Genomic DNA, 27183 nt, shown 5'->3' with positions numbered 1-27183 from the left:
CTCCTGTCTTAGTCCTAGGAAGTGCCAGCCTGATTTGTGTGCATGATTACTTACGGAGAGGAAGTTCAAGAAAACTTGGAATAAAAGAAAACTTTTATATTGAAAGAGAAATCACATAGTGATGGCAGCATTTTACCTCAGAAACACATCATAAATGAGGATTAGCAGTTTATCCTTCTTTAAAGTTTGGAAGTGCAGGCCAACCCAAGTTGTCATGGTATATTTGCTAAAAAATTTACTTTCATAATTGATTAATACATTAACCAAAATGAAAGCAGGAGAAAAGTTATTAATGTAGCTACTTGTTTCAGAGAATTAGCTTATTATTGTAATAAATGTCCTTTTGTTTGAATTATGAGAGTGTTTAATATTGTTTTCCCTATTATTAATGGTAAACAATGTTTTTAGATATGATGAATTTCAAAATTCCTGAGATTGTTAGAATATAAAATATTTCTTTAGCTTTTCATTACAATCTTTGATTTACACCACTAAAGGCATACACCTATGCAATAGTCTTTGGTGCCCTCTGCTGCAAGATAGCTCCTGTTGCAGTGAGTCTAAAATGTATAGAGAAAAATAAAATCCATTGAATAACATTGCAAAATGTCTGCTAAATTGATCCTTCTTATGCTCATTTCAGGAGTGCAAAAAGATTAGCTTATGTCAAGCTGATTTGGTTAGTGTTTCTTTAATTCATGCTAAGCCATTCTGAACTTAAAACAGACTCAACTTTCCTACTTCCTTCTATTTCTTTGCATGTTCTGTCATATTTTACTTCAGATTTGCAACAACCCAACTGCAATTTGGGTTGAACTGTCTTTTTATTTAATTATTTTCAATGGTGCACTTGCAATTTCATTTAATGGGACAATATGCAATGGGAGTAAAAAGAACAGATGGTAGGAAGGGCTGAAAGTTACAATCAGAACTCTTACTTTCTAGAAAACTTTAGTGGATAGCAAAGGCATGCAGATTTTCAAATAGACTAGGAAATAGTCCTTAAATTTTAGAGCTATAAAAGATGTGGTCTGATACCTAGATAACAAAAAACTGCTAGATATCTTCATAGTTACATAGGAGAGTTAGTTGCACAAATACAATACCTATGAATGTACTTATTTACATGTGACTGCGGAATCCCTAACTCAACTGCAATATTAAAATGCTGGAAGGAGGTCTTTGCCTCTCTGTGTGTGTTTAAAGTAGAGATTAAGAAGAATTGCTGCATTTTTCCAGTATTCCTGCTTTCCCTAATATGGAGTACTATTGTACTGGTGGTTTAGGAGCCATTTAGATGAAGACTGTGTGCAAAACTTTGAAAAACACAGCTTCAAATGAAAAGTAACTCTCAAAGATGCTTTTTGATGCAGCTGCTTCTAAAATGCAGCTGCTTCTAAGACAAAAGTGAATGTCCATGTTGCTTCAGAGCTTGCACTATTGGATCCTCTTTTTCACTAACTTATACATTTCTACCGGATGACTTGTTGATAAGTTGTTGAGAGAGGCCAGGAGCATTAATTGTCTGTTGAGAGGCTTCCAGCAGATCAAAAAGCCTGAAGACTTTCTGTTGTAGGATCCTGCACTCTGGATGGTTTTGACCGACATTAAGAGATTGGTCAAAATGTCAGCAGACCTTCCCAGCCTGCAACTTGCACCCTATGCATCTTCCAAGATGGGTGTTTTGGCAAAAAGCTGTAAGAAATTCCACTTATTGGATCTGGTGGCATATGATCCCACTCTCTAGATTCAAAACTGCCATTTTTGACATACTGCACAGAATCCTGACCAACTAGATATATTTTATTATTCTATTAGTCCTTGGGCTATCAGAGTTTTGGATAGGCTTCAATGGCATTGCTATATTCTTTGCCTTGGCTACCTGGGTTGGGTACAGCTACCTGTTTAGATTAGGAAGGTTGTTTCATGGTGACAGCACTTGACACCTTGCAAAGGAGAATTTTACATTTTCAAAAATTCTACATTTTTATCTTCAGCTATTTTTCTTGGGCAAAACAGGGCAAGTGACTGCCTACATGTGCTTTCGATATGATTAACTGAGTAGAATTATATTATCCATTTGAATACATGGATTTGTTTAAATGTATCTGGCAGGATTCTTCATTTGCCTTTATTCGTAAATATATCTTCCCTGAAGATTGACTGGATTATCTGAATCCTTTTTGGTTTCCCCAACAAATATTAAACTCTTCCACTGATTCAATGAACTAACTGTATTGTGAAAAAGGGACCAGAATATTTTGTGATTGTTTGGTAGATATTAATAAGAAAACAAATGTTAACAGATTTATGGGAAACTGAAACACAAGCTTGTCCAATAAAGAAGACAGACCATTGTTTTATATATTAAGGAGATAAAGTCCATATCTTCTGTCAGTGTCAAGACAACCAAAGTTATATAAAAGGTACATGTATCTCTTTTGAGAACTATTTGGACTCTTTCTTGTGAAAAAGGAGTTTTTCTTTTTTAATTTACAGAATTTTAGGGAATTCTAGATTTATGGAGTTTTAACAGAATATAGACAATTTCTCCTGAATTCCTGGAAGGTTTCTATCAATCATAACACTAAATAAAACTAACTTCATATATACTGATATTTCTTATTGGAAAATTATTTTTTTTCTAACTTCAATAGAAAAACTAAGGCAAGGAAGGATTTACCAATACCAAGTTCATTGTTATCCAGAAGGAAATTTAGGAGTATTTATATTCCTAAAGTATTCCCCATTTCTCCCCCAAATATTTACAGAGCAGATATTCCAGAAGTGATTAGAGAAGATTTAATTTAGCGTAGATTACAATTCTTATAATGTGAATGTACCATTCAAACTGTATATAGATAGAAACATCAAGCTTAAATGAGCACCTTATTTTATTTCTGCCATCTAGTGGCACAGATACTCAAGATACTTTATGTTTAGTACAAAGTATATTCTTTTGCCACTAGATGGCATATTAGTACATATAAAGACTTGTATTTAAAGCACTAATCTTTTCACAGCTTCATCTTATTTGATCTGTATGTCTAAGGATCATCAACACTTGCAATAATTTAAATAAAAATATCAAAAAATAAAAAGTAAATGTACAATATGTTTAAGTACTAGATATTTGTTTTTGAATGAAAGGGTCTTGTGAGCAAATTCTTCATTTAAAAAAAAAAACAGACTCAGATTTCAGTTAGATCTGATGGAATATATGCACTGATGATTTGTAACTTCAGGAATTTATCTAGGCTTCTGATGCCATGAACCAAATAGAGGGAAGAACGAACCTGTTTGTCCTTCTGTTTTCTTCTGTGTTTGTTTTTTAAAAAAATCAGTTTCCTTCTCTCCTGTTTATGAACAAATTCCAAAAACTAATCTATATTCATAAAAGAAAAAAAGAATAAAAATATAATGAACTGACAACGCTTTCATTTTGTCACACCCAGCCAAATTCAATAAGAACAGGTTCTCTCAGCATGACAAAGACTATGTTATGACTATTATAGAATCTGTCAATAAAAAAAAATATCAGTGTGAAATACAATTCTCAGAATCCTTTGTCTATGTGGATGAATCTCTCCCTTTTGCTTTCTTCTCTATTTATTATTTTAAAATTGATTCTGTCCTATTTATGGAGAAATACGTACATGTTGATAAGTTTTTTTTTTTAAAGTGAACATTTCCACTTATTCGTACTATACATGAATGATGGAAAGGGAATAATAAAAGAAGTTAAAGCATGCACAAAAGCAGTTCGCCTTTGACACCTTCACCTTTTCATTTGGTGACAGACATGATTCTACTATAGAGGATGAAGAGACGGAAGAACTACCTTAGGGAAGAGATCATACACAAGGCCTGCAGTCTGGAACTGATGAGACTGTATGGCTAGATAAGACACAATATCTGGAAATTGTCATTTTGGTGATAGTTTTACCTGGTCAGTTTGATGTGCTTTTCCAAAACCCAGTTCTTTTTTCCCCTAACATACCTCTCATATATTGTAAATCCATGTTAAATTGAATGACTTTTTTTAACAGTTGTGGTAAATCATACAGTTAAAGATCCTGGAAGATTTTAGGAATGGGCAGGTCATTGGGAAGGTTGGCAAAGCAGTAGGAAGGTGCTAGGAAAATATGGATATCCCCAAAGTACTTGTTCCTCAATTTAAATAAAATCTTTCAGAAAAAATTACGCAAAATTATTCACATTTTTGTAGCTAAGTACAGATATTTTTTCCTGCATTTTTGGTAGCAATTTTCTTTCAATTCGGTGAAAGAAACTGAAAAGAAAATTACCTGAAAAGAAAAATAATTTCTCAAAGGTAGAATGTTCTTTATTTATTTTGTTATGTATTGTGTGTGAATATTAAGATTATTTCCTGGAAATCTGCAAACGTAATCTGCAAATTTTTGTTGTGTAAAATGATGGATAAGAGAAGGATAACAGTATAATGTCCCACCCCTTCTGTCAGAATCCTGTCGGGTACTCCATCTCCCAGAGTTCAATCTTCAAGACACTAGTTTATTGATATCTTCCAAAATTCTTAAAGATGGCGGAATGGGACAACCTGCTGTGGCCAACTCACCACAACTCTTCAAGGCCAACTCACTACAGCCAACTCGCCGCATCCAACTTGTTATGGCCAATTCATCGCGGGGCAACTTGCCATGGCAAATTTGGGCGCACCCACCCTTTGGCACCAACTTCCTTTGGAGTTCCGGATGGCCCCTGACCTTCGCTCGTTCCGCCGTGATTTGAAGACCTGGCTGTTTCGTAGCCTGGACTGATGGGGGGTTTTTCTTAATAGATTTTAAATTGATCTTAAATTGTTTTAATTTGGACTTTTAATTTTATATTGTTTTAATGTGCAATTGTGCATTTTATTGTTGTGAGCCGCCCTGAGTCCATTGGAGATAGGGCAGCATATAAATCGCATTAAACTAAACTAAACTAAACTAAACTAAACTAAACTAAACTAAACTAAACTAAACTAAACTAAACTAAACTAAACTAAACTAAACTAAATATAGAAGAAATTTTGGAATACAATCATTAAAGAAAGGATGCCAAAGAAGAGGCAAAATGAAACGTGAATGACAACAATTAAAATATTTTTAAAATTATTTTAAATAATTAAATTGAATTGTTGAATTGTCCAGCAGTGAGTTCTCCCATGGCAAGTTGCCCTGTGGTAAATTGTCATAGACTATACTGGTTGTTTGTAATGGAAGCAGACCGAGGAGAATGAAATCAGAAAAAGATTTTAAAAAGATTACATAAAGAATGCAAAAATATAAAATATTAATAAATGTCTGTAAGGAAAACATTTTGAGTGTGGCAGAATCAAAGGCAGAATCCAAACTGTTATAATAGTGAATGATAAATTTAAAAGAAACTTTGGCATGGTCAATATTAGAAATAAATTGAAAGCAAGGGAAACAGTAACAAAACTTGGGAATGGCGTAAGACTGGATACATCAAAAATGAATACAACTACCATGTTTTCCCCAAAATAAGACCCTTCTTATATTTTTTTTGGCTCCAAAAGAGGAACCAGGTCTTATTTTCAGGGGATGTCCTACCTGCTTACCTTAGGACCACTGCAGCCATGCCTCCTATGCTCCGACACCTGTCGCACAATTTCCAAACTTCTTCCATGGGTGCTTGTGGCCAGACGCCGCATGGTGCATCGTACTGGTGCTGCTGCTTTCAGAAGGATGCTGTGTGGCTCGTCCCGCCGGTATTGCTGCTCATGGCAGGAGTCTGTGTGGTGTGTTGTGCCATTGGGAGTGTGAGCGGTGGCACTGGCATATTGTGGCACATGGCATCCTGACGCAATCAGCGGCACCAGCACGATGCGCCATGCGGCCTCCTGCCATGAGTAGCAACACCGGCACAATGAGGCATGTGCCTCTTGCTGCAAGCAGCAACACCGACACGAAGCATCACGTAACATCCTGCCGCAATTGGCCGCAGAAGAAGTCAGGCAGCAGTGTGACTGGTGTCTGGGCATGGGAGGCCTGGCTGCAACATTCCTAAGGTAAGCAGCTACAGAGCATATGGGGCAGCAGGACAATGGATGTAGTATGATATTTAAAATGCTGGATTAGGATCCGATCCTGGATGAGTTTGAACCAGACTCTTTTTCTCAGATCCCTATACTTGTGTGAAAAATTAGAGAACAGAGCATTATATATACCTTCTTAAACTTGACAGCAAAGACAAACTGTAAATTTAATATGTTTATATGTATTTGTATTAGAAGGTGGTGTTAAGTCACATTTGTCCTCAAACAAATTTTAGAGATATTTCTTTTATCAATTTTCTAAAACCTTATACAATCTTTCCCCCTTCCCTTCCCTTCCCTTCCCTTCTCTTCTCTTCCTGTCAGGTCCCTTCCCTTCCCTTTCTTTCCCTGCCCTTCCCTTTTCTTCCTGTCAGGTCCCTTCCCTTCCCACAGGTGCTCTTTTCTTCATGAAAACTGATTTGTATTTATTCCTGCAATGATCCAGGAAAAGGAAGGAGGATGGAACTGATATGAATGAATATCTTCCCAATTAGTAAGAGAAAATTTATCACTCTTGCCACGCCCCCTCCCTCCATTGCTGGCATGGGAAATAAAATACATGGGTGATCTGGATATAGGCATTCACACTGCACATGGCAACTGTAAATCTTGATATTTTCTGGGAACTGATATAACTGGGGGGAAATTAAATTATCCAACCTGAATAAATACAAAACTGAAGGCATGTTTTTAGTTTCCTACTGTCTCACTTAGAGAAACTAGCTTTTGACATAAGCAGCACCTCAACAAAAAGTAATTTTTATAGTCTGTTGATTCCCTTTTAGACTTTCCTAAGATGAAATCTTTATTTTCAGGAAGGCTTAAAATGGAGGAACACTATTAAATCCATTTCCAAGGTCACACTTTGAAAGTTTTAATTTCTTTCTTCCAAGGCTCTGTGCTCAGTTCCAAGGCTTGAGGGATTTGCAGCTGGTACTTAGGGATTTCCCCCCTATCTTTTTGCTATATGGTGGAAGGGAGCCTAATTCTGTTGCTTGAGGTGGCAGATTTATATCGTGTCATTTGGACTTCATTTTCTGGATAACAGAACAATATTTTTTCCATAAACAGTAATTTTCATAAAAATCTGCCAGCCCTCTTAAACTGGACTAGCTTCTCTAGCAACAAGAAATAACGATGTTCGTGTAAGCGACATAACAACATCATGCCACATTGTAGATGCTGAAAGGTGCTGCAAAATAGTTTTACTCATTTACTGCAGCAAATATACGAATTTAAAGACCTAGCACTAATCATGGGTTTTCTTTTTTTAAAAAAAAAGCACTTTGATACACCGATGGGGAGAGGGAGGACACCTCAGTATAAATGTTTGCAATAAGTTCTGAAGTGGTTGAATACTAGATTGTATTATGCATTTTGTACAATATACAAAATATTGTACTATGCAAGGACTCCCTGGAGAAGAGCCTAATTCTGGGAAAGATTGAGGGCAAAAGAAGAAGGGGACGACCGAGAACAAGATGGCTGGATGGAGTCACTGAAGCAGTCGGTTTGAGCTTAAATGGCAGAGGACAGGAACGCCTGGAGGAATGTTGTCCATGGGGTCGTGATAGGTCGGACACGACCGCAACTAACAACAACACATTTTGGAAAGTAATCACTTTCCACACATCCAACATGTGTGGTGTTTTTCACTAAGTCTTTAGAACATTCCGATGTAGAGACCACTGGAGTACCAAACTTTGGGCCAGCCGCTATTATTCATTCCCAAATTATTTCCAAAATAAAAAAAATCCCAATCTGTATTTGCCTATAAAAGGAAAATGATATAACTATTAAATAATACACAAACATCCCAGCAATTAATTTCTGTTATGATGATCAAAATCACACTAGAACAAAATCATTTTATTTGCTGCTCCCAGAATCTATGGAACTGAATGGTAATAAACATATGTCTGACTATGCAATGAAGCAATAATAATAGCAATAGCACTTAGACTTATATACCACTTCAGTGTCAGTTCTTTACAGCCCTTTCTAAGTGGTTTACAGAGTCAGCATATTGCTGACTTTTACCGACCTCAGAAGGATGCAAGGCTGAGTCAACCTTGAGCAGAAAGCAGAATTAGCCTGCAATACTGTATTCTAACCACTGAGCCACCACGGCTCTTAATAAGATAAAATAAGATACAAATGTGGATAAATTAGAAATAATTGAGAATTGAGAAGACATCAACTGGCAGCTGATGTTGCCTCTGCAAAGAAACCTAAAAAACAGTGGACCACAAAGTTAGTTACCGCAAGAAGATTGAACAGACTGACAAGCAATGACATGACAAAGTAACAACACTGGTGCATTGGAAGAACTGTAAGTAATATCATTTGTTCGCAAGCAAAAACTGGAAGTACCATAAAATAGAGACAGTAATAGAAAATGAAAAAAACTAAAGTGTTCTGGGATTCTTAGAATTCAAACAGACAGGCAACTGATACGTAACCTCCCCAGAATTAACAATTGTCAATGTGAAAGACAATAAAGTCTGGATGGTAGATATTTCAATACCCAGAGACAGCAGAATATAAGAGAAAGAACTGGAGAAAAATCACAAAATACAAATATATGCAAATAGAAGTACAAAGATTATGGCAAAAAGAAGGCAAAAATAGTACAGGCATCTTGGGTGCAATTCCAAAACATGGAGCATTGAGAAAATCATAATCAGTCCATTGCAAAAGGCAGCTTTACTTGGAAAACCTTACATTCTATGAGAATACTTCTAATATTATTAGAAAAGAACATTTGCCTAACTTGGGTTCTTGGGAAGAATCAATAGGGGGATAAAAATGCCAAATCCAGCTTAAATATCTGGCTGCCTGGGCAACCAACCGTAATAATAACAATTTCATGAGGAAAGAGGATAAGGATTCTGCTGGCAAAAAGCATACCAAAGATTAGGAATAATACCCAAGAAGCTCTATCGGGCTCATTCATCCATCAAGTGGATGAGTACTGGGGAAAGGCATTTCTGAAAAACCTGAAAGTGTTCCTTAAACCCTTCAAATCAATCTATACAAAAGTAACAATTTCATGATCTAACATCCATTGTTTCACTGAAAGAAATATTTGAAGAAAACAATGGAACTTTCTGAGGATTTCCAAGTGGAACTGTTAGATTCAAAACCTTTTGGATGCTCACTGATCTCAAAGAAACTAGAAGCATATTCAATAGGGAATCACTTGAGGGTTTTTTTTTTAATGTACAGGGACAAAACACATTTAAACCTCACTTTAGATCTATTCCTGAATGTGCAATAGTCTAATGTGAAGCTGGAACATACAGGCATGCAGTTTTAAGTATGTCTCCTAACACCTAAAATCTCTGAGCAGGGCTTAAAAAATTACATATTTTCCTAACAAGAGAGAAAAGGGCAAGGATCCATAATTTTAATTCCATAGTGCAATTATGTTGTTTTGGATTCTTTTTTTTTCTTTTTAAAACTATTTTGGACTATTATATTTTAATCAATTTCAGAATCCATATTTTGTTGCATGCAGTTATTTCACAGAGGCAGCAATTGTCACAGAATAGCTCTGAGTTTCATATATCCGATATTATAACAATATGTTCCAATATCTCAGGAGCTGCCACAAAGAAGAGGGAGTCAAGTTATTCTCCAAAGCACCTGAGGTCAGGACAAGAAGCAATGGCTGGAAAATAATCAAAGAGAGAAGCAACCTAGAACTAAGGAGAAATTTTCTGACAGAACAATTAATCAGTGGAACAACTTGCCTCCAGAAGTTGTGAATGCTCCAACACTGGAGGTTTTTAAGAAGATGTTGGATAACCAGTTGGCTGAAGTGGTATAGGGTTTCCTGCCTAAGCAGGGGGTTGGACTAGAAGACCTCCAAGGTCCCTTCCAACTCTGTTATTCTATTTCTATTTCATAGTGGAATTATTCTGATAACATATACAAGTACGTTGTCTGTACATGGTTTCCTGCTCACAGTAGGAGTAAGAATCAATGCCCTAAATGGCCCTTTCTAATTCTCTGATTCTTATGATAAACTACTGAAAACACCAGTGATCTATTATTATTGGTTTCCCCAATCTGCCACCAATCCACCTAATGTACTATTTCCTTGAATTCCAGACCAGCATGTTGGCGTTGAATTCTGGAAATAGTAGATCCATCACATCTAGAAGTCACCAAGTTGGGGAAAGTTATGTTGAGATTTAGTATATCTCTCAGAGTACAATAGATTTCTACAGATTAGTTATTTGATGATATGTTTCACTCTCCCTCATCTTTTTGAGATTACTCCTTTGATATGCCTGTCACAGTGTTTTTGCTACCTAGCTGGTTGTTGGTGGCATTGTTTAATTCTTTTGGGAAAAGTTTTGTTCTGCTCTTTTATTAAGAGCTCATTAGAACTTTAAGAAGTGTTTCTTCTACAAATGCAAATTACACTGTAGTTTTTTTCCTGCTAGGAAGGGCATTTATAAGTAGTGTTGAGACTACATTATAAATACCTCCAAGGGCAAACCAATGCCCTGTATCACTTCAGAATATATAATGTCAAGACAGTACATACGCTTATGTCACAATAAATATGTTTGTCCAAAAGATGCCACAAATTCTTGGTTGTTTTTTTCTGAACTGTCACCCTATAAAAAGCAAAGTCATATTGAACCCTTCCTCTTTATTCCAGCTGCAATTACATTTATCACTGGTGTTCATCTTTAACTGTAGCTTCACTTGCTGCTATAGTTTCATAAATAACCAAAATAATCTTCATTCTTATACTTCTTATGATATGTAACTTTTGAACCAATGACAAATTTATGATTCCAATTAGGTTTATGGCACTTGTTGCCAATACTGTTGCTATAATTGAATAGCACAGTTATTCTTAGCTATATAATATCTTATCATACAATGGTGCTTAACAACTTGTGAACTCTTTTGAATTTTCAATACATTTGCATAAATATGACCTAAAACACAATCTGTTCTTCACACACGTCCTAAAACTGGATATAGAAAAAAAACATGTTGGGTTTGCTTCAGCCAATATGAAATCACACAATATCCTTCTCTACTTATCACTTTTTGAATCTGCACTGGTAGCATTATACATTATAAGTGACATGGGGAGCTACAAAACTAGTATCCATGTCACATTTGTCCTTAATAATACATAGTACAACTTACCTTGAATGTTGTTACGACTATCCATCATTAGCTAGAAACCAAGAATTTCTAGCATGTAGGCATACAATAATAGGCTGGACCATTGATCACATAGCGCAAAGGAGGAACCTTGTGCTGAACAATAATTCTGGCAGAAACCTTGTATTTCTTATGTAATAGATATTCACCCCTCCCTTTAGGATTAGGGATATCAGACCTGAATTTTAAAATTCCAGATAATTGTTAGCAGTCAAAGGATACAAAAAGTATCTCAAATTCTTGGCTGCATCTGGTGGTAAGCCAGATTTTTGCAGCCTGAACTGGCAGCTGCTCTTATGGTTTAGCTTCAAAACTCTGGAAATGCTTTTAATAAATGGAGAAAGATGAATAACAGCTGAATGTTTTCCCCACTTTTCATTGCAATTACCTTGGATCCCATTCTCTGCTTTTGTAGAACACCAATTTGCTGAGAATGGGCAATTTTCTATTGCTGTTTTTGTTGTTGTTAGCACACTCAGGCAATGATATTAATCATGCAAACCCGGCCCTGTGTAATGTGATTTATCATTGATAAAACAGGTGCTGAATGGCAAGTATTTCACCAGCATGCTTAGCCAGAGCCTGAATTCTGAAGATAAATCCAGTACTCTCAAAATGGCATTAATATCTTGAATTGGTGAATGACCTACAAGACAGCAAAATGTGGAGCCATTTTTTTTTTAGGAAAATTCCTTGACTTTCTTTGATGGGTGGAAATTTCATCTAGTAAAATTACTGTCTTTTGGCTGCTATTGTCTTGGAGATATTTTGTTTTTTGTTTTTAAATTAACAATTAGAATGAATAATGACTTTTTCTTTACTCTCTCATTTCTCTATCATTAAATTTCAGATTAAAATATTTGGAACTGGTTCTGTGATGCAAAGAGAAACTCAGAAAAAAGTAGAACACAAAAACAATTGACTAAGAAATAGACTTTCAGTCTCTGTGGTCATACAGTACCAGCTAATTCATTAATTAGTTAGGTTGCTGATTAGGGACAAACTCATATGATGCATGTATTGGTCTCCTGAAGTAGGGAGGTGAATAGTGAATCCAGAGAGTTTAGTCAGATACATTTATGGATATATATCAAAGGTCACATTTTTGTATTATATGAAGTTGAATTGGGTTCCCAAAAACTTACACAATTTGTCTACAAGACTTTTTATCGCTTTTCTCCAGCATATGTTTGTTTCCTTTTGACGTAGGAGTGAGTCAGTTATGTGGTGCTTCAACATACAACTGCAATGTCTTATGTCCAAAATTCCGGGTTCGGTGATAAGTCGAGGACTACTTGTAAACTACAGTAAGTGGTTCTGTTCAGATTTCTGCAATTTCAGTGTTTTCTAGACTTGCTAATATCAGTCCTTTACAGGTGAAACTCGAAAAATTAGAATATTGTTCATTCTAAAAGTTCATTTATTTCAGTAATGCAACTTAAAAGGTGAAACTAATATATGAGATAGACTCATTACATGCAAAGCGAGATAGTTCAAGCCTTGATTTGTCATAATTTTGATGATTATGGCTTACAGCTCATGAAAACCCCAAATTCACAATCTCAGAAAAATTAGAATATTACATGAAATCAATAAAACAAGGATTGTACATAGAACAATATCGTACCTCTGAAAAGTATAAGAATGCATATTTATTTATTTTTATTTTATTTATTTGTTTTAATTTGTATACCACCCTTCTCCAGCAGGACTCAGGGCGATGAACAGCCAGAGTAAAACAGAACATACAAAATTTAAAAACAGTTTAAAATAATTAAATATTTTTGGCCGCAATTTAAAACAACCCAATTAAAATCATTTAAATTTAACCAAAACAGTGGGATCAAGCCAGCCCGGCTAGGTGAAATAAATAAGTTTTCAGGGCCCGACGAAAAGTCCGGAGGTCTGGTATTGTACGTATCTCTGGGGGGAGGTTGTTCCAGAGGGCAGGCGCCGCCACAGAGAAGGCTCTCCCCCTGGGGGTCACCAGCTGACACTGTCTGGCAGACGGCACCCTGAGGAGGCCCTCTCTGTGTGAGCGTACTGGCCGGTGGGAGGCTATTGGTGGCAGAAGGTGGTCTTGTAAATACCCCGGCCCTAAGCCATGGAGCGCTTTAAAGGTGGTCACCAACATCTTGAAGCGCACCCGGAAGACCACCGGGAGCCAGTGCAGCTTGCGCAGGAGAGGTGTCACATGGGAGCGCTCCGTCGCTCTCATAATCCCCCGCATAGCCGCATTCTGGACCAGCTGGAGCCTCCGGGTGCACCCCAGGGGGAGCCCCATGTAGAGAGCATTGCAGTAGTCCAGGCAGGAAGTGACGAATGCCTGAGTGACTGTGCGTAGGGAGTCCCAATCTAGAAAGGGACGCAACTGGTGTATCAGGCGAACCTGATAAAAAGCTCCCCTGGCCACGGCCATCATATGCTCTTCTAAAGACAGCCGTGCATCCAGGAGGACGCCCAAGTTGCGAACCCTCTCTGTGGGGGCCAGTGATTCACCCCCAATAACCAGTGATGGCACCAGCTGGCTATATCGGGATGCCAGAAGCCACAGCTATTCGGCAATGGCGGGAGTAAAATGCTGTATATGTACTCAGTACTTGATTTGGGCCCCTTTTGCATCAATTACTGCCTCAATGCGGCATGGTATGGATGCTATCAGCCTGTGGCACTGCTGAGGTGTTATGGAAGACCAGGATGCTTCAATAGCGGCCTTCAGCTCTTCTGCATTGTTCGGTCTCATGTCTCTCATCTTTCTCTTGGCAAAGCCCCATAGATTCACTATGGGGTTCAGGTCAGGCGAGTTTGCTGCCCAATCAAGCACAGTAATCCCATGGTAATTGAACCAGGTTTTGGTACTTTTGGTAATGTGGGCAGGTGTCAAGTCCTGCTGGAAAATGAAGTCAGCATCCCCATAAAGCTCATCTGCAGAAGGAAGCATGAAGTGCTTCAAAATCTCCTGGTAGATGGCTCCGTTGACCCTGGACTTAATGAAGCACAGTGGACCAACACCAGCAGATGACATGGCTCCCCAAATCAACACAGACTGGAAACTTCAAACTGGACTTCAAGCATCTTGCAGTGTGTGCCTCTCCATTCTTCCTCCAGACTCTGAGTCCTGGTTTCCAAATGAGATACAAAAGTTGCTCTCATCAGAAAAGAGGACTTTGGACCACTGAGCAACAGACCAGTTTTTTTTTTCTTTAGCCCAGGTAAGACGCTTCTGACGTTGTTTGTTGTTCAGGAGCGGCTTGACAAGAGGAATATGACATTTGAAGCCCATGCCCAGGATCCGTCTGTGTGTGGTGGCTCTTGATGCATTCACTCCAGCCTCAGTCCACTCCTTGTGAAAGTCCCCCACACTTTTGAATGGCCTTTTCCTGACAATCCTCTCCAGGCTGCAGTCATCCCTGCTGCTTGTGCACCATTTTCTTCCACACTTTTCCCTTCCACATAACTTTCTATTAATGTGCTTTGATACAGCACTTTGGGAACATCCAATTTCTTTTGCAATTACCTTTTGAGGCTTTCCCTCCTTATGGAGGGTGTCAATGATGGTTTTCTGCACAACTATCAGGTCAGCAGTCTTTCCCATGATTGTGATTCCTACTGAACCAGACTAAGAGACCATTTAAAGGCTCAGGAACCCTTTGCAGGTGTTATGGCTTAATTAGCTGATTAGAGCGGGACACTTTGAGCCTAGAATATTGAACCTTTTCACAATATTCTAATTTTCTGAGATTGTGAATTTGGGGTTTTCATGAGCTGTAAGCCATAATCATCAAAAGTATGACAAATCAAGGCTTGAACTATCTCGCTTTGCATGTAATGAGTCTATCTCATATATTAGTTTCACCTTTTAAGTTGCATTACTGAAATAAATGAACTTTTGCACGATATTCTAATTTTTCGAATTTCACCTGTACATTCTCTAAACAGCATACGTAGTGATAACATTTTTTAAAATGTATTTTTTAAAGATACAAAGCCGATAGATGGTGTCCCTTTCAATAATTATAGTAACACATGTCAGAACATGAAAAATAGCCTTACCAAAACATACAAACAAACATCTTGAGCGCTTGGAATTCTCTTTGAGAATGAAAAACTACTATAAAAGAAATCAGTTGTACTTCTCTGACAATTTGGATTCAAATTGTTGATTTTAGTCCATCCCACCTTCAGAATAAAATGATTAGTATAAACTACAACAACTATATCTAAAAAGTAACTAGCTACAATTAGCTATTGTCAATGCAGGGTCATTCTCCAATCAGTGATTGCTTCACAAAATAGTTACTGTTATTCTCCCTACCCCTATGTATTTAGATGCACTCATTTCATTTATATGTCTCATTCAAGAACATAAAAGCAGTGGGTGATTCTCTTTCTTTTTTCAGTTTAATGCCACAATTCTCCTGCTTCTGCCTTTAGAGAAAATAAAAGGAGCAATATATTGGTAGATACACAAAATTGAAAGATAGTTTACTTGAAGTTGAAGATGCAAAGCAGTAGCAATTAAATACTTTGGGAAGCTTTGAATTTGCCTATAGAGTGGGTAAACTCCCAGGTGAACATGGAACATTCAGGCAAGCCATAAGATTTTATTCATTGAACATCTAATAAGCAAGACAGTATTTGATTCACTATATGTTTACAGCAGAGTTATCTAATGGTTATTAAAGCCACTACAGTACAGTGTTTATTGTGATGGATTTCAACCACATAGATCTTTGTTTATGTCATCCTAGACTGTGCTATGAGTAGTTATCGGAGCACCTCAGTATGCCTGCGTAAAACCTGTACTTTAAGACTTATACTGGTTACCTATTGTCTTTCAGGTGTAATTCAAAGCATTGATGATCATCTATAAAGCCTTTTATAACTTCAGGCCTGGTTATTTTCAAAATGGGTTTTCTCCAATTGTCTTTTCCCATTCTATAAAATCAGATGAGGCAGCATACTTGGGGACCTCTCAATGAAAAAGTGCCATCTTAGGGGTTTGGGATACTTGTTTTCTCTTTCAATGCTCCTACTCTCTGGTATGCCATTCCCCCTAAGGTTAAGATAGTCCTAACTCTGCTGTCTTTGAAGGGCTGAAGGAGCTGGCTCTTCCAGTAGGCAGTGGCTGGGCTGATTTGTAACCTATTGGATTACATGAGTTTCTCATTTCTAATTTGTTACCCACTGCATTATACAACTTTCTAATTTCTTTTAATATATGCTAGGATGTTCTTTTGTTGTGATATTGTGTTTTTACCCTCTTCATAAACCACTTTAACTATCATCATAATGGTTAGGTCATCTTAAAGATTCAATAAATATTTCTTCAGGATTTCATTTTAAAAATTGAAGTGGGAATTACAGAAATTCTGAAGAGAAACAGCTTTTCAAAAACCCCTTATTAGATTGCAAACCAGTTTTCCATAGGCACGGATGGGAGGTTGCTGGTGTGTTTAATAGTACTTGCAGTCACCACAGACTATGATGACTTCTAAAATAATAATTATCTTTCAGCGATAATTACATATTTTAGGAATTTAATATTTTTCCTGAGGTTCCCCCAAGGGTAAATTGCAGAGATAGGGCAAACAGTAAAGCACAAATATCTATGTTAACTGCCCATGGCAGAGCAACTGCTGAGAACATTTAGAGGAAAAATAAGGCCTATGTATTAAAATTATAGATTTGTTGAATTAAGATCATAATAGTAATTCTGGATACACTGGAGACATGTTGAGATGTAGCTAATGCAATTTAAAATCAAGGGAAATTGAACATTAACTCAGATTTGGAATATTAAAAATATAATACAGAACAGCAAAAATCATAACAAAACACCACTCCCCAAAACGGTTTAAATTCTTAAGCATAAGGGATAAAACGTATACCCTGACTGATGCATATTCTATAGAAGGCTAGGACAAAAATCTCTATATAATTTAATACAGGGGTGGGTTCTAATTTTTTTTACTACCGGTCCTGTGGCCGTGGCTTATTTTGTGGGCGTGGCTTGATGGTCATGTGACAATTCTTTAGGATTTAGCAGAGGTACTGGTCTACCAGGCTTTTAACTGCTTGCAGAGCTGTACTGATCTACCCATTTATTTTTGCAGGCACTGGTCCACCCATTTATTTTTGCAGGCACTGATCTACTCATGTATTTTTGCAGGCACTGGTCTACCCATTTATTTTTGCAGGCATCGGTCTACTCATTTGTTTTCTTTTAACACTGATCAGCTGTAGGGCGGCTCTTTGAAGCCCCGCGGCAAGAGTTTAAACAGTTTTTTTCCCTCTAGCCATCAGCTGGGACTCAGGAGGCAGCAATAGATTGGGGGTGGGGCCAAATAAAAGGTAAGAATAACACGGGGGGTGGGTGGGTGGGTGAGAACCGGTTCGGTGACATCATATTGTCACTGCTACCGGCTCGGCGGAACCGGGAGGAACTGGGAGGAACCCACCACTGATTTAATACAATTAAGACATATTTATATTTATAGCTAGGGAATGAGTTCCTGGAAAAAAAATATTCTGATCTTGTCCTGTGGAGAAGTTAAGTTCCAATCAAGTCAATATACCATACTGCAACATTCATAGGATATAATACAATTCTGAACATATTTATTCAGAAGAAGGTTCTATGTACCCTAAAATATTTTATTTTTACTACTATGTTTAGGACTGCAGTTTAATTAGACACACTCAAGTTCTATTTAAAGAGAAGTTTAAGTACAACTCAGTTTTCTTGAAATGCCACTATTAATTTTTTAGTGTTCTCTATTTCTTAAAATCACCAGAATTGGTGATTTGCATTAATGCTCTGAATTTTAAGGCAAGTTTTAGGGATTTATCTTCTTTGCCCCATTAATATAGAAAACCAGTCTGGGTAATATATAATGGGTGCAGAGCTCCCTCAATGATGCTAGTTAAATTTAGGAATGCTGTTCCAATTTAAACCACTCTGCTTCTTCTCTCCATTTTTATCTTTCAATATGTTCTGAAAACATAATTTCAACAAGGTAACATAAAAGGTTAAATTCAATAGAAGGATCTTATTTGGATCCATTGTTTTATGTCTGTTTGATAGTCTCTGAATACTTTTACTACATACTGGTAGTTATATTTTTATACTGGAATCTGGGACCCATTTGCATGGATTTATACAGAAAAATAGATATAAACAAATATCCAAGTAACAATAAAAATATTTTTCTTTATGATGTGTCAGTGTTCAATAAGACAAATAATAGAATCTATGAATTTAAGTATAAACTTTTTTTTTCATCCATAAAGCCAAAGGGTAAATAATACAGAGAAGCTGAAACTAAACCAAAACAGTTTTTAGTTTTTAAAACTGCTTCTGTATATTTACCTTTTTGTTTATACGATCATTTAATTGATTTATTTTTCCAATGGTGGTTCCCCAATGGCTTATAATATTTCTTTTCTTGTTATTTGTATATAACTACAATAGGTTTAATTTAATTGCTTCTTACTTTGCCTCTGTGTATCTTTTAATTCTATTTTTAGTTTTACTTTTTTTTTCTTACTCAGTTTTAGTCAATAGCATTATTAACATTTTAGCCATTTGAAAAAGCTCCCCTTGAAAATCAGTGGAACAATTGTGAAACAAATGTTGAAAAAATAGACCCAATGTCTCATCCTGAGTGAACATGTACAACAAAAGCTTAATCTGAAAATAAAACAAAAGATCCAAAATATTGGTGGTACAATACCATGAATATTTATTTAAAAATATATGGTATTCAGTATAGCTTATTTCTGGGCAATATGCCAATGTCACTTGTAAAATTCATATAAAACTATTTGATGACTGTACATTTAAGACCCATTTCTTTCATGCTATATAGTCTTCACTAGTAACCAGAACAGCAAAGTTAGAAAATTATTCAGAACTGTGAGAAAATAATGTATGTTGGTCCTGAATATTGTTGACAGAATCCAAATATTCAATTCAAAACGACTACTCTATGGTTAAGAGCTAGTTTGCTAAAATCCTATATTTTAATAAGTAGTACTTTAAAAGCTAAGAATTGTCTCTCTCTAATTTTTTTGTGGTGGAAAGCAGGTTATTATAAACTAAATGGATATACAAAGGTTTTTAGGTAGAAACTACATTTTATTTATTTATTTATTTGTTTGTTTATTTATTGTTTATTTATTGTTTGTTTGTTTATTTATTTATTTATTTATTTATTTATTTATTTATTTATAATATAACAAAAGCCACCTTTACATATTAGGTAGAGGGTTAATTTAGCAATCTTCTCTGTGGCATCACTGCCATCACAGCTTTCCTTAATGATAAACTTTAATATGGGATAATAAGTCAGTTAATATTCTCAATCCTATCTATCACCCATAGTGTTCTGAGCTGATACTTGTCTATCAGTTGCCATACAAGAGAGAACTATGTACTATACTATCTGGGTTGTAGAGAAAAGCTAATGAAGAAACTTGAATAAGTTGAATTGTTTAAGATGATTTACATTTAAATTACTCATGGCTTGAGAACTGATTTAGTTTATTAGCTACAGAGTGAATAGATAGGGAGGGAAACAACTGGAGATGCAGTCAGGATGAATTGTTGTATTTTGAAATTTTAAGCAATATTTAACTACCTAGTCTTACTTACTACTTGTTCAATTGATGGAGAATGACCCAACTAAAAAGCTAAGTGACATAAAACACATACTGACCTGGAAAAATATTGGGGAGTGTGGGTAATATTTTCTCTAAGAGATGAGAAAACAACAAAGCAAAACAATAAGCAATATGAACTTTCCAAATGCAACAAGCAGCAGTTATAAATCCGAAGAGTTTCCAGACTGAAATTGCTTTGACTCGAACACTTCTACCCCAAAGATCTAAATGTGTGACATCAAACACTGGAATGAGGCTCATTTGAAGATGACACAAAACACAATACAATGTACAGTAAGCAAAGAGAGTTAAGATACCATGACCTCATTAATTAAGTAATTGTACAAACATCCTAATTTGGTAATTGGAATTGATACAACTAATGTATATTGTGACATTGCTGAAAGGTAATTACTAAAGAAATCCATTATACATTACACCATATATATGGGCCAGGATTGAAGAAATTATGAGAACATTTTCCATTGTGAAAATTGATTTTCATGATCATCATTTCATTCTGTTTTCCTCATTACATTTTTGTCTGTCTATCATCAGAAGTCTTTCATGTAAAAGATTTTTTCAGATGTAATCAACAATATTTTGAATTTCATTAAAAATGTTATAGCACTATCTAACTAGCTTCTGCTCATTTGACCAAGTTACCATTCTGAGAGTTTCTAGATGAGGCTTTTATTGATAAAGTACTCTGCCTCAAGAATTGCTATGAATGTCTTAGCCATCTATTTGTAATTCTCCTATGTTTTACCAACATTTCTTCATTTTTCTTCTTAATAAGCACTTTCTATGAAGGACGAAAGGATGGAACTGTTATATAATTTTTTTTCTTGTCAAGAAACATCTGTCTGAGAGAAGCCTTTGTTTCTTTTTTCATGAAGAAAGAATTTTATAAAAGCACCGCTGTAGAGTTAGTTACAGTGGATGACTCTTTGGAAGACAGCACATTCATGCACAATTAAGTCAACTTGATTTTGTTCTTCATAATTCTGAATCACATAGAAGTCAGGGTTTCTACTTAAAAAAAAACTAGAAAATTAATACTAGTAAAGATTAAAAACCTCATTGATAATTCAGAGCAATGACAAGGTAGTATGTATTCCAAAAGAGATTAATTATACGTGCCCGTGGACATTATGCTGAATATAGGCAATCTTGCTTCACTCAACATAATATTACTGGACCAGAATACAATTTGACTTTAACCCTAGTCTCCCTGTTTTAGTTAGCTTTTTCCAATCTGTTGCTCTCCATATGCATTGGGCTACAACATTGTAGATACGTTGTTTGGTAATTCTGGGATTTTCCCTTTACATATATATGGAAGCACCAAACAAAGGTTGCCATGTACTTTGACATGCTTCCTTTTCAGATGTAAGTTTGGTGCCAACAAATCCCCCACAGATATTTATGGTCCCTTTTGTACAATGCCATCAGCCTCCTTTCCTGTGGACTCAAATGTAGTATTACGAATGTCATAAAGCTTATGAAACATGGTTCTCCAAGGCATGTGGGTGAACACTATAATGCAGTGGCCTGGAGACCTATGACTATCCAATTCCCGGACTCTTGGGCCATTGTAATGATGAGTTCTGAGTGCTATGAAGGGGTATGTATAACAAAGAGCCTTCTGGAGAGATTTTGTCTCTGCTTAAGCATCCTCCTACCCACTTTAGCTACTGATAAAACTATCAATAGCTACAATACTTGTCCTAGTGATTAAATACATTTTCCAGGATAAAAATCAGTAAACCTCTAATTGTCAATCACTAGGAACAGCTAGGAAGAGAGCCATAATTGTTATGCTTTGTTACAGGGGTTTCCAATATGCATACTTTGCCCCTGTAGAAAATGTAACACTATATAAAACCTAATTCTGCCCTGATCCATTACGATAGTTTTTATATTCCACTGTGAAAGAAATGTGGGTTAAAAGAAAGTGTAAGGTGGGGCAATGGAAAGGTTAAACAGACATTTGGAAAGATATGAGATTAATTCATTTTAAGGGAAAGTTTTGAAACTCAGTAAATTCCCTTCTATACCTTACCAGTCATACTATATACTTGTACAAAATATGTAGGAAATATGTAACTGTAGCTAGAATTTGTAAACTCCAGGAAGGAGAATTGCTTGTAAAGTTATGCCAGAACTTCCCACAGGATTTTTAAGGGGGCAACCAGTTATTATTTACTTATAAACTTGTTCAGCACCCAATAGCGATTCAATACTCCTTAGGTAGAGCACTCTGTATTATTACAACCGGACTTGCTGGAAAGTCCATAAACAAATCAGGAAACAGAAGGTCAAGTACATACCTGGGAATAATGACAGATTTCCCTACGCTAACTGCCTTGACGCGAGTGTTTTACCACTCAGCAGGTGCAAGAAGATATTGCCTTTTTGCCTGGAAAATACACAGCTAGACTGAAAGTTAGTGTTTATGGAGCCATAGGGGCTTATTGTTAAGGGAAAACAGTCAGCTTCAGTGATAAGATTTTCTTGTTATTTAGTGTGTTTAAATAACATAAGCCTATTTGCTTTTTTCTCACACAGTTGGCAAGTCACTTCTTCACAAGTGGTTATTCTAAAGCATTCTGGCCTCATTACTGCCTCGCTTTGTGAAAAACTACATTTCCTTTCTGCTGCCTGCTGTGGGACACCTTTCTTATTCCACTCTAGCACTGCCCTAATGATTCTAACTTATTTTGTTACTCTGTGTGACACTATACCTCTGAGTAAAATGCTTGAGGCAAGCATGGCATGAAAAATCAGAGAAGTTACAGATTGATTTTGGTTATTAAAAGAAACTAAAATGCCTGCTTTAAGAGCATGCTTTTTGCCTAACTTGTTATATGAAAGTGTCAGTTGAATATATCTACAAAAAATAAATTGAAAACAGCTTAGAAATGTGTGCAGTAGGTTCAAGTGACAGTGTCATGAATGAATGGTGCTTAGTTTGAGAGGAAGGAACGGAAGAGTGAAGATGAAAACTAGAGACAATGACTACGGCGAAGAACAAAGAGATGATGAATACACTGGCTCATGGAATCTTTCCTGACAAAGAAAGAGACTGTAAGGCAGTAATCTCTAGTTAGTTTTGAATCCTGGGTGTAATGGAATATGTGGATGACCATGGGGGATGAAAGGAAGAGATACTATATAGGAAACAGTCAGACAAGAGAGGGAGGTGGCCCCAATGGCTTAATAGACAGAGAAAGAAACTTAGGAAGGACCTAGTCTAATTGATGATGTAGTTAAAGTGGCAGTGAGAAGTTTGCACCTTCAGACTTAATTTAGCTTTACAATAAAATAGAATTCGCTCATCTAGTTGTTTCCTGTCTGATTTACCTGAGAGAGTTGACATTGAAGAGGATGAAGTAGCCATCTTACTCAAACCATAGTTGATACCTTAAAAAGACACTACATTTGCATACTTCATTTTATAACCACATTTAGAAATTGGTAATTAACTATTAGAATCTTTGGCTGGGGATGTCTGAAAGCACTGCAAAACTGAGTGCATAATACAAAAGATGTAAAAAATAAGTATGTTGAAGTGGTTTGGTCATGCATTGAGAAAAAAATTAGAAAACAAATGTAAGAAGGAAGAATGAGGCTGAGAGAAAGAAGAAGACCAAGAAAACCATGGATGGATGAAGTTGGTAAGTTCCTCAAAATGTGAACTGACCACCTTAAAAGCAAAAAGGCAATATATGAAGTGAAAAATGGATGTGATAGAAGTATGGATGATTAGCAAATCCCTATGTAGGTTACTTTACTTCAACTATCTCTAATCAACTACTATTTTAAGTGAGCAGATTTCTCACAATAAACCTAAAGGTATGGGGAGGTATGGTGAACAGAGTTAGTGTAAACTAGAATTACTTTAATGTTTCCAATTTCTTTTGCCTAAAACTTTTTATGCTTCTTTTGAACTTTGCAAAATACTGCTTACTAGAAAATGGAATAGTGTTGACAGGTATGTACTGTATGTGATGGGTACATATATTTGTATGTCCTCTGACTTAATGCTAGAAATGTTAGATTTAGTTCTGAAAAGATGCTTTGGAATCTATGACAATATAAACATAGCAACACCTCTCATTTTTAAAATAGTCATATCTTTTCATGGGATTGTACAGGAACTTAAGAATACCACTCCTTCATATCTTCTGAAACAATAATTCAGGCTCCTGCATAGTTAAATTTAGTAAATGACTCCCCAATTGGTAACAGCTGCTTTGTGTAATGCATTTTCCCCCTTCTGGCTGCAAAGTAAGCACCAGGATTTATTCTGAAGTCTAATGTTTCTACAAAGCTGGAGAGTGATAAATTGTGCTCCTTTTAGCACATGTGTATATGCATAGGAACACCACATTTTCATATTTTCAAAATGCTGAGACAGTTGTATGTCTGCTCAGTTTGCACAATTCAGACGGCCAGTTTCTTGGGATCTCTTTTTTTAATTTCTCTATTTCATTGTAAAAATAACTATATTTTCCCTACCTTACAGCAAACTTTAATTAGTCATACTAAGGCCTTGAGCCTGTATGTATGTTAAGGTGATGTTGAATGAATGAGTGTACATAGATGGACAGGAATATATACACTTATCCTGCTTTTTCTCTCACAATAGAATATAGTCTTGTTGCAGACATTATATTGAAAACATATAGGAATTCGGTTCTAGGACTGATTCCAGTCTGCATTTTATTTGTTCTTCGGATGGTTTTGAGAATAAAAATTTAAATGAAGGTAGAAACCTGAAATATACTTGATTTTTGTTAGGATTTACCCCTACTATTGTCTGCATAGGTATGATGGTTTAAATTATTTTAGAATTACATAAGAATGCTCTGCTACTCATGTGCACTTTTAGACCTTAATGACACCAAATAAATACAAAATTGATAAATCAATTTTATCAGACAATAGGTATGATATCATAACACTTCTTTGTGATCAATATCTCCCAAGGAAACAGGAAGTTCTCTAGACAAAGTGTCCTCTTCGGGGCTGTATTTAGAAATTTGATGTGTTAATTTCAGAAAAGAAAAGAAAACCATTAAAAAACAGAAGGACTCATTCTATTTCTTCAGTTTGTCCCTGGATGTGCTTTTGGTGGGGCTTTTCCTTATTTCTTGCTTGCATATGAAAATCAGAACATTCATATTTAATTCCAAAACAATTTAAGCCTATCTATTTTTTGCTTTTTGTGAAGGATAGTACGGGTAGTCCTCGGCCTGCCACTACAATTGAGCCCAAAATTGAAATGCTAGGCAAGACAGTTATTAAGTGAGTTTTGTCTCACTTTACAACCATATTTGTTAAGCAAATCACTGCTGTTGTTAAGTTAGTAACATGGTTGTTAAGTAAATTTGGCTTCCCAATTAACTTTGCTTGTTAGAAAGTCACATAAATTGATCATATGACCCCAGGATATTGCAACCGTCAATGATATGATCCAGTTGCCAAGCATCAAAATTTTTGATCACGGGAATGCTGCAACAATCCTAAGTATGAAAAACAGTCATATCACTTTTTTCTATGCCTTTGTAACTTCAAATAATCACTAAAAGAATGGTTGTAAGTCTAGGACTACTTGTACCAGGTACAGACTATCCAGCTTTCAATTAATGGGTCTTCAGACACATAAATACTGACTTTCTCTATTCTCTATGGGCAATATGAGAGATTTGTTTACATGTGAAGAATAGGTTTCACTTGGGGACAATGAGCTATTCTGGTATTCCCACATTGCTATACCTGTATTGTACATTATCTTGTATATAATATGCCAGTAGGAACCTACAGAGAGGTAGAACATATTTGATACATTATATCAGAGAAAAATATAGATAGCATGGGGAACTCTGAACTTGTTATCTTTGTAGTTTACAAACTTTGATTCATTATTATCAAATAGTGACACCAACCCAAGTTCTGATATTGACTGGCCTTCATAGCACTTTCTCAGATATCTAGACTGCTATATAGCCAAACCAGAGAAAGTATTCTTCAATTTCTTTTTCTCAATAAAAAATTAAACCAAACCCCTTTTATAACTATGAATTTAAAGCGTTGGCTGGAAGAGCATGATAGTAATTTCTAAACAGAGAACAGGCAAGAAAATAAAGCATAACACTTTCGTTCTTCCTGGTATGTATGTTACTAATAGAAGTCTGGCCAAATGCCTCTTCCAATCTGTTACTACTACTATTTATATTCAGGAGCCTGTTGAGGCAGTGAGAATCTGCCTGCTAGAAAGCCTTCTTGGTACTATTCATTGTAAAATGGAGCAATTAGAAGGCACAAAACAAAATATATAAACCCAATCAACAGGACTGGGCAGATTTTCAAAAAGTGTTTTATTTCAAGAAACTCATTGAAATGGGTAGGAGAAAAAACGCTTTCTTTGTTTCTCACTGTGCCTTGATAAGTGCAACTATCTACTATATGCAGCAACTGCTATTAATGAAGTAAGTGCCTGACCCATTCCTGACACTTCGCCAAAGCAGAATGACATATAAGAGATGTCCTTGTAGGAGGAAAGCTATGTTAGCTTGTGGTAACCAAAAATCAGAAGGAGTATGAAAGTATCTTTGCAGACTAGCAAATCTAATTAAAGGGCATAAATCTTTCAGAACAAGATTTGTTTTTAAAAAGTACTACCAGATTCTTTGCTCTATAAAATGTGAAGTATCTGACTGAAGAAGAGAGTAAGTGATCCACAAATCTCTACTCATTCATATTATTTTTGGAAGACCACATAAAAAGGAAATTGTTAAACAATATATAGTCTTTTGCTTTCATTGATTTACAGTGCTGACTCAAGCCTACTTATCTGAGAATAAGTCCTACTGAATTAATCAGGTTGTCTTTTCAGAAGGCATAGGAAGAGTTTCGTTAGTCCTATAGCGTTTACCAGGGCTAAGACAGGCACAATGAAAAAGAAAGATTGAAAGTAAATCAGCCTTTGCCCATAAATAGATCTTCCTGTTCTTTGTCCATTGCACATTTCCTACTGCAAAGAATGGCTAGGTTTTATTTAAAGAAAGACAAATATCTTAGAACAAGGAAATTCCTTCTGCAAAACAGAAAGTCCAGCAGTTCTCTCTTTTTCTTTTCTTTCTACAAAAACAAATTCTTGCAAATTGATACATATTCTGTTTTCCTCTTTTACTGCTTTTTTTAGTGAGCAAAAGGATAACTTGGAAATGAAATGA

General features: G+C 36.0%; 1 protein-coding gene across 2 annotated transcripts in view; it reads right to left on the bottom strand.

Moving 5' to 3' along the window:
* The window catches only part of LSAMP (limbic system associated membrane protein), a 609585-nt gene that overhangs the window by 7143 nt on the left and 575259 nt on the right, over positions 1–27183 (bottom strand). Inside the window, exon 8 of one of the 2 annotated variants that reach the window (XM_034411614.3) lies at positions 19996–20031. The exons of the other annotated variant lie outside the window; for it this stretch is intronic. Coding sequence (XP_034267505.2) covers positions 19996–20031 — 36 coding nt within the window. The remainder of the gene's footprint in view (positions 1–19995; positions 20032–27183) is intronic. 2 annotated transcript variants of the gene reach the window in all.

This window comes from Pantherophis guttatus, chromosome 5, assembly GCF_059756535.1.
Source record: "Pantherophis guttatus breed Tessera chromosome 5, ASM5975653v1, whole genome shotgun sequence".
NCBI classification, from domain to species: Eukaryota; Metazoa; Chordata; class Lepidosauria; order Squamata; family Colubridae; genus Pantherophis; species Pantherophis guttatus.
This window is presented reverse-complemented; position numbering and strand designations above follow the sequence as displayed.